The 14,255-nt window shown below is 42.4% G+C and overlaps 1 protein-coding gene across 2 annotated transcripts in view; it reads left to right on the forward strand.

The window, feature by feature from the left end:
• Positions 1–14,255, forward strand: part of CACNA1C (calcium voltage-gated channel subunit alpha1 C) — a 476,564-nt gene that overhangs the window by 38,308 nt on the left and 424,001 nt on the right. The window contains exon 1 of one of the 2 annotated variants that reach the window (XM_051784890.1): positions 6,061–6,796. The exons of the other annotated variant lie outside the window; for it this stretch is intronic. Within the exon in view, the coding sequence (XP_051640850.1) occupies positions 6,748–6,796 (49 nt within the window). The 5' untranslated portion in view covers positions 6,061–6,747. Of the gene's footprint in view, positions 1–6,060; positions 6,797–14,255 lie in introns of those variants that run through there. 2 annotated transcript variants of the gene reach the window in all.

Genomic DNA, 14,255 nt, shown 5'->3' on the forward strand with positions numbered 1-14,255 from the left:
CTACTAGCTAAACATATTTTTCTGCATTGCCTTCTTGTTTTGACTTTGTGTAGTTTTCATTGTTTGGTAATTAGATCCACTGAGGTTTCCAAATGTCAACATCATGTAATTCTTCTAGTCACTGTAAAGTCTTCCTCAACAATTGGCAAAAATATACTCCTTGAAGAATCCATCCCTTCCAAAAAAGTCTGTCTTTGTACTTGCCCTAAACCTTAACTTACACGTGGTTCTTAGTTATGAACAAGATACATACTACATATTCCTATTTTGTAGAACTATGTTAGAAGATTAAAATGGTAATAAGTTCTTAGTTTTTGTTGTGTAAGCAGTGGCAAGTATCTAAGATACCCTCAACAGTTTGCATGATTACTTTCACCAAAGGGTAAGCTGATTGGATTAAAATTTAATTTTTCATTGTACATCTCCTTGTAGACATTATTATGTCGTATCTTTTGTTTAAGTGATGATTTTAGACTATTATTTACAGTAACAATGTTGCTTTTTTCTCTCTAATTTTTTTTTAGTTGGCAGTAGCTGAGTCTAAATCTCTTTGGATCCTTATATAACCAGTCTAGATAGGCTCAATTATTTCTTCTTTAAAATAGAAACAGTGCAACATTTCTTGTTAAGTCCAGGTCTTTCCCTTAAGCTTTTATGGCAGAGGCACCAACTGACCTTTTTCCTGCTTGAAATTCTGCAAAGGTGTTGAACCTTCCTTCCTTAGTGCTCTAATTAGCACCGTGGCCAGGTGTCCCTGATGGTGATGGCACAGTGAAAACTGCCACAAGTTCTCTTCAGGTCTGATAAGCATAACTGCATTTGTGTTTTACTTGGGACAAATGTCTCCTCTGTTGTTTCTGGGTGTTCAAGCATTTGTTTCCTGTTGCACTTTAAAACTGTACCTGGGTTCATGAGTACTGGTCAAACACCAGTCACCTGTTTACAGGGATAAATGGTGAACTCTTCCATTTCTGCAGCTGGTATTAAAAAAAGCACCCCTGCCACCACCCATTGAATCACAGCTGACAGCTAAGATAGGCAGCAAGATTTGAATAAAATCACACACTCAGATATCCACATTACTTTCTAGAGGCTTCTGCAGTCTAGAAAATCAAAACCTACTTAAAGGCTATCAATTCCTTCTCTTCCATGTCTAATGACCATTTATTCTACTTGCTAGCTACTTTCTTATTGACAACTTACAGGTTGTCAGTTATTTCATTCTTTTCTTTTTCCCCCTTAGATTTGATATTTTCTGTGGTTTACCAATACTAGGCCTTCATGTGCTTTAGTGGGCCATACAACTATCTGGATAAATCTTAAAATTTTCCTTCTAACTTTTTGTAGTTGCTTGTCAACCTTTAAATGTAAATATAAAAGCTAATGACTGAAATTTCAAAGCCAAGTGACCACTCCTGTTAATTTGAATGTGAAAAATACAACTAAGTTTTCCAAGTCAACTCTGAAAATCAATCTTTTTCACTGTCTAAAATTTCAGAAGTTCCTGTTCATATGTCACTATTCAAGATTTTAAAAAATGAAATCACCTAGAAATTCTGATCATCAACCTTCCCTTTCCCTTCCATCCTAGATTTTATTTATCTTGAGAAAATCTCCGATGTTCTAGTTAGTGGATCGTTTTGAAGGGTCTGCAGTTTCCTGACCACACTTTGAATACCTTTACATACGACTATCAATTGCTTTAATTTTAATTAAAATGAAGCTACAAAGACAAGTCAAATAAAGAACATTTTTATAAATCCATACTCATAGATGTGAACAGGTATTTTTCCCGTTAACAAATAGGAATTTCACTTGTAGAGGATGATACTTGTGGTTTTAGATGATATGTAATTCAGAAGGATCAAAAATTTTAAACAGAGCAGAACTGAAGTATGAGAAAAAATTGTTATCATCAGTATTTCAGTTTAAAAAGTAACACTGCAGTCATGCAACACTGGCAGATTTTTCTCTTTCTATTATACTGTGTATGGACCAACCTTGCAGTCTTGACAGAAATGACAGAAGTTGTTAAGAGTATTATGTTGTTCATGCACAGTGATTCTTTTAGTGTACCCAGGACTGATCAGGCTATTGCTTAAGGCTGGAATGCTCTGAAGAAAACAGACACTAGATAGAAACCAGAATTATTGACATTTAAAAAAAAAAAAAGGAGGCTCAGACTTCATATAAAGATTGCACTGTGTTTAGATCCCATTTATTTAAATCAATGGAAAAAAAGAATTCCATAGTTTTCAATTCAAGAAAGTGCTGATTCTTATGGGAAGCCTTCTCTGTTTGTTGGTGGAAGTGCAAAATCTTAAATACATAGGGAAAAAAAGGTACGTTTCAGCAAAGTAATAAAGATCTCTGGCATGGTTTCTCTGAGCTGGCCCTGGAAGGAATTGCTTTTGTATTGTGAGCATTAGTACTATTTCTGGGATAAAATACATTTTTTTCCTGGCTTTTGAATAATTTACCTTTTTATTTTATAGTAGAAAGCATTAGTGCCAAAGTAGTGTGAACATAATCTACTGCAATTAGATAGACAGATAACCGATGCAGTAGGCCCAATGAAAACCCTCCATCACTTAAAAAGTACTGAGAGTGCTTAAAAGAGCCTTACCAATAATTTTATAAGTTATAAAAATAGTTCAGTGCAGAGTTATTGCATGCTCCTGTCTGTTTTCATTCTGTTGCTTTCCAGCTGTTAAATACAGCATGACAGTAATTCTTCCTGCACAGTCTGTTCGGGGGATTTCTGTTCTGAAGATGGATGCAGGCTCTGATATTGGATTTTGAAGAAGCTGTTGTGCCCAGTATACTCTATATAAGGCTGGATAAGAGGGAAGGACTACTATATGGTACATGGAACAAAACATTCCTGACACGCAGAATGGGCTGTTGCATGTTCACATCACGCACCCTACAAATCATCTTTGACACTTTATAGCTTTAAATAGCTGTTTTTCAGAAATCTCTGACTTGGTATTTTCTATGGCCCTTATTACTATTGTTCTCAGAGCAACTGGAGAGCAATTTTTTTCCTTGTAGCATTGTGTGGGAGAGAAAACTGGTATTTCCACCTTAGAGCTGGCCTAAGGCTGAGTATACATTGGATCATTTGTCTAATCTATAGTCATCTGCTTAGAGGAAGTCTACAAGCACACATTCAGCCCTTGTGTCTAATCCACCTTACCTCTAAATCTGCTGGGTGCTCTATCAGGCAGGGACTAAGAACGTTCTAATCGGTTTTGTATCGAAATAATAGTTCTTTCATAAGTTTTTTTAAAGATCTTTCACTTGTATATTCCTCTTTGGGCTGTGTGTGTGGGGGTTGAACTTTGAAGAAGGCTAAGTGTGTGTCCCCCCCTTCAGAAGGCCTTAAAGCTTTTCAGAGCTTTACTCCTTCAAAAAATTAGAAAGCCTTTTAATTGGTTTGGGCTGTACACTTTGCCTTTAGAGTCCTGGCCCAGAACATATCCCATAGGAGAGCTCAGGATTCAGAGGCCATACAGGGAAGGGCTGTTGTCCTCTCTGAAGCCTCCAAGTACTGCTCTGAAATCTCTTAAGAAAATCCCTGCTGTACTACTCTCAAAAATGGAAAGGAAGTGTAGAAATAAACTTTAGGCCAATTTTTTCCTAGTTTCTGTGAAGGGCAACACCTCGAGTTCTTTCCTGATGGAAATAATACTAAATGTGCATTCCATTAATCACATTTTTAATGGAAAAAAATCTTACAAGCACTTTTACTTCAAATGCCATTTCTTTAACAAAATTGTTTTCATGGATTACATCTTCTTTGTGTACTTGGACAGTACAAATGCTTTAGGGGAAAGTGTGATGCTCACTCATGTCACCTGATTCTCTTTCATTAGCAGGATCTTTCCATCTTAATCCTACAATCAGTTTCTATCCACTTCCCTGTATAGAAAATTATTTGTGTCAGAAATGCTGAGTAAGGAAACCTCAAGTTATAGTAGAATTTAATTTATGCTGAAGAAATTAATGCCAGCTAATATTCTTGTTTCTTGTTCTATTTTTCTTCTGTATTTGGTTTTTGGTAATTGGCCCAACTTGTGTCCTACTGTGGGAGCTTGGCAGGGAGAGAGGGATAAAGAACGGAGAAAAAGATTTGTAGGTGGCAGGGACAGCTTGTGTATGTGGCTGCATGCATATGTGAGCTGGCAGAAAGCAAGGCTATGTGGATTTTAACTGTTTAACTAATACTGTACATAAATCTTTAGCTAGCTGGGAATGTGACCCAAGAAAGGCAAAAGAAATATTTACAGGTGCTCCGCCGGTATTTGATTTCTGTACAGGAGTGATCAGCATGCACTTAATTACTTCCCCAGAGACTATGTCCATGCAAGGGTGAATCATGCAACTCTATTGACTCATGGGTAGAAAAAATGGAGTTAGCACAATCCAAAATGGCAAGGATTTGTGGTCACAAGGAGAAAAAGAAAATGTACATTTACACAACAAATGTAGGCAGTGAAGGATTTTCTGTTTGGTACTTCTTATCATGGCGAAGGGAAGACTTGGTTTTTTTTTAAGAAAAAGGCAACTTGAGTAGAAAATGAAAGCCAATATATTGCCATTCCACCTCTAGCTCTGATCTTGCTTGATCTGGTAAGTTAAATGGGGTAAGTGCATGTGACATTATTAGAGAAAAACTAGGCAATAGAGGACAGAGTATTTTAATTGCTCAGAGGAACTCTTCCTCCTGAGTCAGAAATAAAGCTGCGCCTCTACATGCTGTCAATGGCAATATGGTGTTGGTTAATTACCCTTTGAATAGCGTCTAATGCAGAAGTTGTGATGATCAGTGGTTATTAGAAACCAAAATGACCTTTATTTAGGACAAGTGCTTTGGCTGCATCCAGTTTTCGGTAAGTGCTTTACATCTCTTCCAGGTTTTTTTTAACTGTAGTTCCAAGTGGATGTGTTGTTTTCTTGTTTCTTTGCCTCAATCTGTTAGGTAGTGGTGTTTTCTATTATATTTTGAGTTCCAGCTGAGAGATAGCTCATTTGAAGTGGTGGGGAGAAAGCCTCAAAAAGAGATGGAAATTTGATACATCCCACTGAAATCCATTTGTAGAGAAGGCACTAAGTTTGTTCGAAAGTAATTCCTTTATAGGAGTATTACCAGTTCTAAATACTCTTTTTTTGTTTTTCTGGTTGAAATGGAAAACCACTTGAAAGGAAAGAACCACTGTGTTTCAAGTTCCACAAATAGTATTGCATGCATGTGATATTAAATGGATACTTGGTTATCATGAGAATCTACAGCCAGGGGTTTGCACATAGGACACGGTATTCCGGACATTCACCACCGTGTACGTCAGAGTGGATTAGTTCTTCAGGTTGTGGCAGCTTCTGCAGTGGTGCCTGAGGGGTGTTTTAGAACTCTGCATCTCTTGTTTAACATGGCAGCTCGGAGAGTCCAGATAGGTTTAACATGTACTGCATTCAGCTTGCATTTTGTTTTAAAGGAGTCATTTTTGCTCTCTGCGGAGGCTCCAATTGCAGAGGGCCAAATGACGGGCATAATTAAGGCAAGTGGTGGGATACCAGCGGAGCGCTTTGGTGTTTCCATCGAGGATTTTGCAAATCCTGGCTTGATTAATCTATTTAAACATCTGTGCATCCTCCCGTCTGTGCAACTTATCCCCGGGTATCTCTGCCTGCCTACCGTGCCTGTGTGTCTGCCTGCTCGTAGCGGATCAAACACAGCCGCAGCCCGCTCTGCCGCCTCGCTCAGCGCTCGCACACGATGCGAGCGGTTCTGTCCTCCTTGAAATGCAGCTCACACTCGCATTCCGTAGTGGAACCGCAGGGCAGAGCCCACAATATTGAGAAACCGGATCGAAGCGGGGCGGGCGGCCGGCGGCGCCGGGAGCCGCGGGCGGGCGGCGGGCGCTGCGCCGGGGCCGTGCCGCTGTCCGGCCGGGCCGCCCCTGCCCCCGGGCCGCCGCCCCCGGCCCGGCCCCGCTCCCCTCGCCTGTCCCCCCACTTCTCCGCTCCAGGCAGCCGGCTCCAGCTCGCCTCCTTGACGTCATGTCTGTAGCGAGGCTTCAGCAGGCGCAGTGGAGGCAGGCAGCGTGTTAAACTTTCAGATCAAGTCCGGCGGCTCCCAACGCCGTGCGCGGGGGGCTGCGTGCAGCCGCCGCAGCTGGAACATCTGGAAGCGTTCAGTGTGTCTGTCTGTCGGCGAGAGGGAGAGAGCGGGGAGCGAGCGCGCTGAGGGAGGGGAGGGAGTAAGGGGCTGGGACTGTGCTCTCTTCCTCTGCAGAAACAGCTCCCTGCCAACACAACGCGCTCAGAATGGCTTTGAAGAGGAGGAGCAGCAGCGTTTGAACATCTCTCTTTTTTTTTTGCCTTCCTCCTTCTCTTACTCTTGTAGTTGGTGGATTTTAAAAAGACATTTAGCCCTCAGAGGTTTGTCCTGGATGCTTTTGCTTTTTTCCTTTATTCCCCCCCCTCTCTCTCGTTTCCCCCCTTCCTGTTCTTTTTTATGGTTTAACAGCCAGAGGTGCTGTGCTAAATTCTTGGAAGGGGCCCGGATGTACTGAGGATGCATTGCAATTTCACTAAAGGAGGCAGTAGTGGAAAGGATCAGTTTTTGGTGTTTGATGCAATAATGGGAATCAGGTAATAATAAAAGGGGAAATTCTACAGCTCCATTCTTCCTTGAATTTTACCAAGCCGATTTTCGGAGGGATTAATCTGGACTCGTTTTAAATGGTCAATGAAAACAAGAGGATGTACATTCCAGAAGAAAACCATCAAGGTAAGCCTGAGATTTACCTCCGAGGACCTAGCAACCATTCCCTACCCTGCCCTTTGTCCGCTATCTCCCGGCTCAGTTCAGCCGCCGCTGCCACAGCCAGCGGCAGGCGGAGGGGCCGGGGCAGAGGACAGCCTTTGACACCGGGTTCCATTCGGAGCATACAGCTCCCCTCGGCCGGGCGTGCTGCGAAGAGACCACCCCAGCCCCTCAGGGAACGGGTGTTAGGAAACCCCGGGCAGAGAAAAGTTGCTTTAAGTCGCCGTCGTCGCCTTCTTAGGCGGAGGGGTGAGGAGGGGCGCCCAGCAAAGGGGCTGCTCGCTGGGGCCAAGGGCTGAGGGGAGCCGCGGAGCAACCCACTCCTCCGTGGCAGAGGAAGATTAACTCGCAGTGTGGCTGGAATTAAGGGATCTTTCCCAATTAACGTTGTCCCGGTCCTCCAAACCCCCGTCTGGGTACGGCTTCGTAAGACACCGGGAGAGGAGCCCTTCCCTTCTCTTACGCTATTTCTAATCTCTCACACGAAAGGGGAGGGGAAGGGAGAATTATCTGTTTACACGCATATACACCATACACGCGCCCATACTGAGAGAACGAGGGACATCGGGGGTGCCTGTATTAAAATTAAAGTTGGGGTTTACTTGGGGCACTGATTTCTCGCCGAGCTCCTCTCAGGATCGCCCGCATCATGGATACCAACCCGTGCTGCTGCTCCTCGGCATTAGCAAACGTCCGCCGCTATTCCCTGTAGTAAAACTTTGTTTGTCCAAACTCCAGAAGCCTTCCCCCGCCCCCACTCCCCCCCCTCGCCCAACCCCGATCTGCCGTTCCTGAAGTTATTTTTATCCTATTACCTGCATGGTGTCACCCCCTCCTCTCCCTTCCCTCCAGCCCTGGCTGCACACACACGTCGGTGTTGCAGAGCAGACAGAGCCATTTCCTCCCCTCGGCGAGAGAGGAGCAGCGCTCCGCCGGGAGCGGGTGCCGGGCTGCCTCTCCCTCCCCAGCAGAAGCCCCCAGGGCGGCCAACTTCTTCCTCAGCTCGCCCTTCGCCCCCGGCCTTGCCCTCAGGGCAGCCCCTCCCTCGGCCGGCGACAACTTGCCTGCCTGGAAACGAGCCCCCGCCCGCCGTGACCGAACACCTGCTCGGGGTGCGGGGGTGCCCCGGGTGAGCCCCCCAGCTGCCCCTACCCCCGAATCCTTCGCAGGGGCGGCCGAGGGTGCAGCTGGGGAGGGGCGTTAGCGCTGTGGCAGCCCTCAGTGGTGGAGGGGCAGTGGGTTTCGGAGATAACAACACCCTCCTTCCGATTAAATACAGCTTAAAAAGAATAAAAACCACCCAGCACCCCCACCCCTAGCCACTCTGTCGAAATGAGGTGGGAGGGGAAAGGAAGCAGCCCCTGATCCAGAGTGCTCCTTCCAAGTGGGAGCGAGTCCGCAGCACATGCATTCAGCAGGCATAATTGGGCTGCTCTTCCTGGTCCAGAGCTGATAAAGTGGATGAAGAGCTCAGCCTCCATAGCAATATGCCAACGCTATGGCAACCTAAATCCAGCTCCCTCCTTATCAGCTGCAGTGATTATATAATTGGAGGAACAGTTTTGCATCTGTCTCTTGATGCAGATTGTCATTACTCCCAGGTGAAAGAACAACTTCTAAAGCAAACAGAAAATCAGCCAGGTGGAAGAGAGTTCTGTTCCCTGATAGTGCTCAGGCTGCCATTTATTTACAATCTGTTTTTATTTTGTGCAAACAGCACCTGAAAGGTTAAATTGATCAGTAGTCAAGAAAACCTGGTGATGAGGAGACAGGAGTAAACCAATCACAACGTGGAGTGGAGCCATTAAAGCAACCACAGATTCCCAGTTGTGAGGTAGTGGTAGAAAGGGAGTGGAAGATGAAGTGAGGTCTGTGATCCTTGTCCACTCCTTGCTTCTAAGAGAGAAGACTGATTTGGATAAGTCTTGCGTCTCTCTCGGTTGCTGGCAGCAAGGTAAATGTTCCAGGTACTAGTGATGCAAGACCAATTTTGATGTCTGTTCTTGAAATGTGAGTGACATGACTAGGCCTCTGCCAGCAGTTGCTCTCTGCACAGGTCTGATCTCAGTCAGCCCTTTATCAGCCTGCTGAACAGCCCCTACGCTCAGGTATCTGGGCAGTAGGGGAGCTGGTGTAATAGGGCTTACTTAAAATAAGTAAATAAAGCATAGAGAGGCCATTAGTTACACCGTGAGGGCTGTGGGGAAGAGAAATTGCATTTGAAAGTGCTTTGTTGACTTCTTAACTGCTAATTTGGGTAGGTTTGTAATACACTTGTTTTACGCTTTTGAACATAACTTTGTACCCTGAAAATCTTTGACCCTAAACTAAGAATTTCCTAATTTTTTTGGGGTGTTAAAATATAAGCCTACTGTGTTTTCATTACAGTCTCCCGTTGTGCGAAGGGGGAGCAAACAGTATTATTTGTAGATGCTGAGGCACTTTCCAATCTTCATTTTTGCCCCACAACGGAGTGTATTTTTTGTTACCATTAATTATTCATTAATACCACAGAGCACGTGTTTGTCTAGAAAATGATGAAAACCCACCTGACAAGCCCCAGCAAAAGCTTTCAAAAGTAACTACATCACATCTAATGCACACGTGGGACCGGATGGAATCCTAGATGGGCAGCTTTAATGCGCTGCCTCATAATACTTTGAAAACTTGCTCTCCTAATACAAAATGGAAAATCGGTTTGCAAAGCCACGTGTTGCAGCTCTCTCCGGGGAGGGACCGGAACGAGCCATCCTGGCCCCTGGGTGGCCGCGTTGGCTTTCCAGCCTTGCTCGAACACCTCGTGAGGTTTCGCTGCTGGCCCTGCCGGCGTCCGGCGGGATCTGTCCTGGGGAGATTTGGGGATCAGGCAGGAAATGAAGCCAAGGCAGCAGTTTTTTGCCGTGTTTTTCAGTTCCGGGGATTAGGTGGGGAGGGGGAGCGGGGGGGTCCCGGGCTGCCTCTCCCGGAAGGTGGCACTGCAGGGCCGCGGAGCCCGGCGGCGCTCGGAGGGGCTCGGCAGGAGAGACACTTCCCGGGATGCTCGTCCAGACCCTGCTCTTCACGAGCAAAGGCCAGATGTAGCTCTGAGAGATAAGCATCTATCCCGGAATAAAATTCATTAGGATTGAAGAGCCCCTGTTAGGTCATTTATTCCGTGTAGTAATGATTCTCTGAGTGAAAAGCCATTTCTGACACCATGTCTGAACTACCCTGCCTTCAATTTCAGAAAATGCCTTTGGGCTTTGTCCTTATTGCATATTTTGAACAGATTTCTACCTGCTGCTTGTAGAAAAGAACCCCCTCAGGTATTTGTCAACCATAATTAGGTCTTCTTGCAACCTCCTTTCCAAACCTGCACATACACTGTTCTTGAAATCTTCCCCTGTAAGACACTCCTTTCATAGTCCTTGTATCTTCTGTATCTGTTAAATTAAGAACTAATTAGTATACCCTTTATTTCTCAGAAGCCTATTGATAGCGAGAGGGTCAAGTCACAAGCATAGTCCCTAATGCATTTTCTGACCTGAAGTGAGGGTCAAACCCACAAATATTCCCCTTAACTTTGCAGGTATAAATAGAGATGATTGTGCACACTTCACAGCTGATTTCAGTTGAAGGATTGAAATCTGTCTCATGCTGTGCTACAAGACAAAACCATTGGCTATATGCACTAGAATTTATTGGATGTTTGCTTTAATTTTCTGGTCTATTTTCAGAATGTTAGTTTTATTTCCTGTTATTTTTTGGGGGGAAATGCTTTTACATGTAGGAGAAACCATGCTCTTTCCATGGTGACAAAGTGATCAGATTAGCAAACTGAATTGTCATTTTTGACTATTTGTTCTTGTGCTCCTGTTTTGCTGTCAGAGTGGGCATTAGTCGTGGGGCATAAAGAATACTCTAAGTGGTCTGAAAGCTTATCTTCAAGATTTTTGTAGAAAAGAGTCTGAATCACTGTTTAAAAATGCGGCACTTTAATTCCATCCCCCCACCCTATTTAACAATAAACACTGGCATTTATGAAGTATTGTCTTCTGCCTCAAAGTACTTGGAACTTTCAGTAACCATAAAGCATTTGATGCAATATAATAAGAAATAGCAGTGTAATATAAAAATATTTAATATAATGCTAAGTAACAGTACTTAAACATTGTGCGTAATACAGTGCACTGCATTTACTTGTGAAAGGTGACAGTAGAGTCTTCAGCAAAGCATTTCCTATCCTTACAAGGAGTATTTAAATATCCTGGAATTTAAAGTATATACTTCTGAAAGATTGTCTTTGAAATCATCTTCAGTCACAGTCACAGAAACCAGTCCTGGTTAGGTCATCATCAGAGTTCCTGTTGACTGGTTCTACCTGAAGTTTGCACTGCTACCATGAACATTTACCTGGTGTACTCTCTGCAACCAAGGCACCTTTAGGAATCCACTCTTGCCTGCGTCTCTACTCTGTGATCAAAGATGTTTTGGGGGTTACATCCGAGTAATTCACTGCAGCAGACGTGACACAGTGTTGCCATGTGGAACTAATTTATCCTACCAAGATATTTACTTTGAATCATTTGTCCTCATCTTTTTGTTTCCTCAAAACACTTCAGGGAACATGTGGTAGAACTGTGGTGTTACTGTGTATGCTTGGTTTTGGCTTATTTTCTTTCAGTTTTGTGGAAAATGGTTCTATGTCCATGCTTAAAATAGGATTTATCTGAATGGCAATCACTTTTAAATTTATTTTTTGGGTGGGTGTGTTTGAATTGACATTTGTGGCAATTTGACCTGGGAAGTGTCTTATTTAACCCTTTCTGGGAAATAATTGAAGGAACAGAGTCATTCAAGTTCAGGAACAGCAAATACAAGATCTCTTCTGAGCAAGTGTGTTCTCTAAATTTATTGACTATCAACCAACATAACAGATGTGACTGCATGCAGTAAAAGTCTCTCTTGAATTATTGAACACAACAAATCAGATCAACACCAAACAAAGCTTTTTCCAGTGGTAGATATATGCTTTACAAAACATAATGTTATTAAATGGTTCAATTGCCTGTCTTTTTTTTTAAGACTGTAGACAAACCCAATATATTTTTTGTTAATCTGAAACACAGGTTTTATTTAGACAGTGGGGATGATATGAATTTGAGAGCAAGTGTATTCATCAAAATGTTTATTACTGAATTTCATCAATTTTAAAAAGAGAAAACAATATTAAGGGTTCAGACATTGGTTGCCACAGAATACTTTTGGTAGTTAAATTGGCATTCCTTGTAATTTTACCTGTGGAAGTTGAATTCTCTAAAATGGCTTTGTTTGTTTGTTTGTTTGTTTTATTGGAGAAAAAGCATCACTGTGCATTTAAGCCAATGGAAAATTCTTTTTTTCCCCTCAGCCTTCTTCTTTTGTTTTTTTTTTTCTGTTGAGAGAGGCAGTCACAGTCAGACTTCTGGGCAGAGTAATGGTTCTTCTGCCAGAGAGCAGGTGTGGTTTTAGGTGGCAGAGTGGTCCTGCTGAAGCTCTGATAACCAGTGGGGAGGTTGTATGATCACAAATGGACCTGTTACTCTTGCAGGATTGTTGTGGAATAAAGCAGGCTGTAGTTGCTAGTATACATAAATCTTTTTCTGAAAGAGTCCTTGAAAGTTTCTCTCAGTTTCTATGGATGGGATATAACCATAAAAGCAGTATAAACTTCTTTGAGAACTTGAGATGGCTTCAGGGTAGGTCTCTTCCAGCTGGAAGAGTCCCGGGTATCTCTGTACTGTGTATAGAGATTTCCAGAACAAAAGGGCTTGCTGAGTTTCTCCCAGAAACCTAAATAAAACATTAGAGATTGTATGGTTTGGCTAGGTGGACTTGACAGCCCATGAGGGCTGTGGGGGGAGGGAAAAAAAAAAAGGAGAAAAGGTTTATACATGTGTTGTAGAAAGTGACAGGAGATGTGATGGAACCACATTTTGTCTTTATTTGGTCAAATTGGCAGTTGTCCAGATATCAAGGCTGAATGGTTGTGATCCACAGCTGAGAGATTATTAGCACAGTTCATCCTCAAGAGATTAAATTGAGGAGAATGGACTGATGATGGCTTTGAAGGTGGTCTTCTCTGTATGTCCCCTTCCCAGGCATCTTTCCCAAAAAGTGGTAAAAATCAGGGAGTGGTTCACTTTAGCATTCCAATACATGTTAACATGTCTGGTTGATAAATGAATCCTGCTGTAATTTGTAACCATTTAGCTGGGTCTAGTTTCTTTCTGTTGGGATGGATATATACCCACACATAAAATCACTGGGGAAGTGATAACTGTAGGGCTTGAATCCAAACAGGATTGGGATCCCAACTTTGATTTAGATTCCTTTTTCCTTACAGACTAAAATATATCAACATAACTGTTAATGGATATTCTCTAGGATGTTAAAAACTTATCTAGGAATGCTAAGACTATGTATTTGTAGAGGACTTCTGTGATTTTCCTTTTTTTTTTTTTTTTGGACGTGTCTATGTTTTTCCCAGTCTCACATATTAAATTCTAAATCTCAATGGCTGCCAAAACATTCAGAATCCGTCAAAAAACACCAGCAAGTTGAATGTCCTTCAGCAGCTGGGAGGAGTTAGCAGAGTACCAGCTAAAGCCCTATCTATAGGGATTAAAAAAAAAAAAGGATTATTTAACCTGGCAGCTGGAAAGAAATAAAAGAAATCCACGAGATTCATCAACTGCACACCAACAAACGTAGCACATTTAGGAGGGAGGGAAAATTTACTTCTTTGATAGAAGACAGAATATTAAAATGAAGTCATTTTTAAGGGTGACTGGAAATTTATTGGTTTTCAAACCAGACCCAGTAAAAATCTGGCTAATTCCACAGGAACTCTTTTTGCATTTTGCACATAAATCTGGAGTTAATTGTTTTAAGGAAAATGTCGTCTGATACCCATCTAACCTTAAAGGATACTCTGTCATATGTTTAAAATATGCTTCTCTAAATGGTATTGTTGTTTATCTAAAATTTTTCAGGTTTTCAGCCCACTATGTGTATGGTTGCCTTTGGGTATTTTGGAAAAAACAATTAAATATGACTGAACATGACATTGTAATTACAAAGTAAATATGCTGTAATTGAGTAATTAACTCAACATTTCTTCCTAAAGGCATTGTAAGAACGAATTCATGTTACTGATCAGATTTCAGATTCTTTATTCTGAAGGAGGAAAAAAGGCTTCCATTCTCCAATATGGATGGCTAGATATAAGAATTCTTAAGAGTCCTCATTTTATAAATGTGATGTGTGTTTTTTAAAATTTAATATGTATTATTGATACATCAAATATTTTTCTAATATGAAGTAGTCGTTTACCTATACAAAAAGAATACTTGTGTCTCTTTGCTTGCAAGTCAGTTCAGCTCTGTTAGGTGCCAGCTATACT

The sequence above is a fragment of the Manacus candei genome, unplaced genomic scaffold (assembly GCF_025592945.1).
Source record: "Manacus candei isolate 608988 ecotype Guabito, Panama unplaced genomic scaffold, ASM2559294v1 h1tg000018l, whole genome shotgun sequence".
NCBI lineage: Eukaryota > Metazoa > Chordata > Aves > Passeriformes > Pipridae > Manacus > Manacus candei.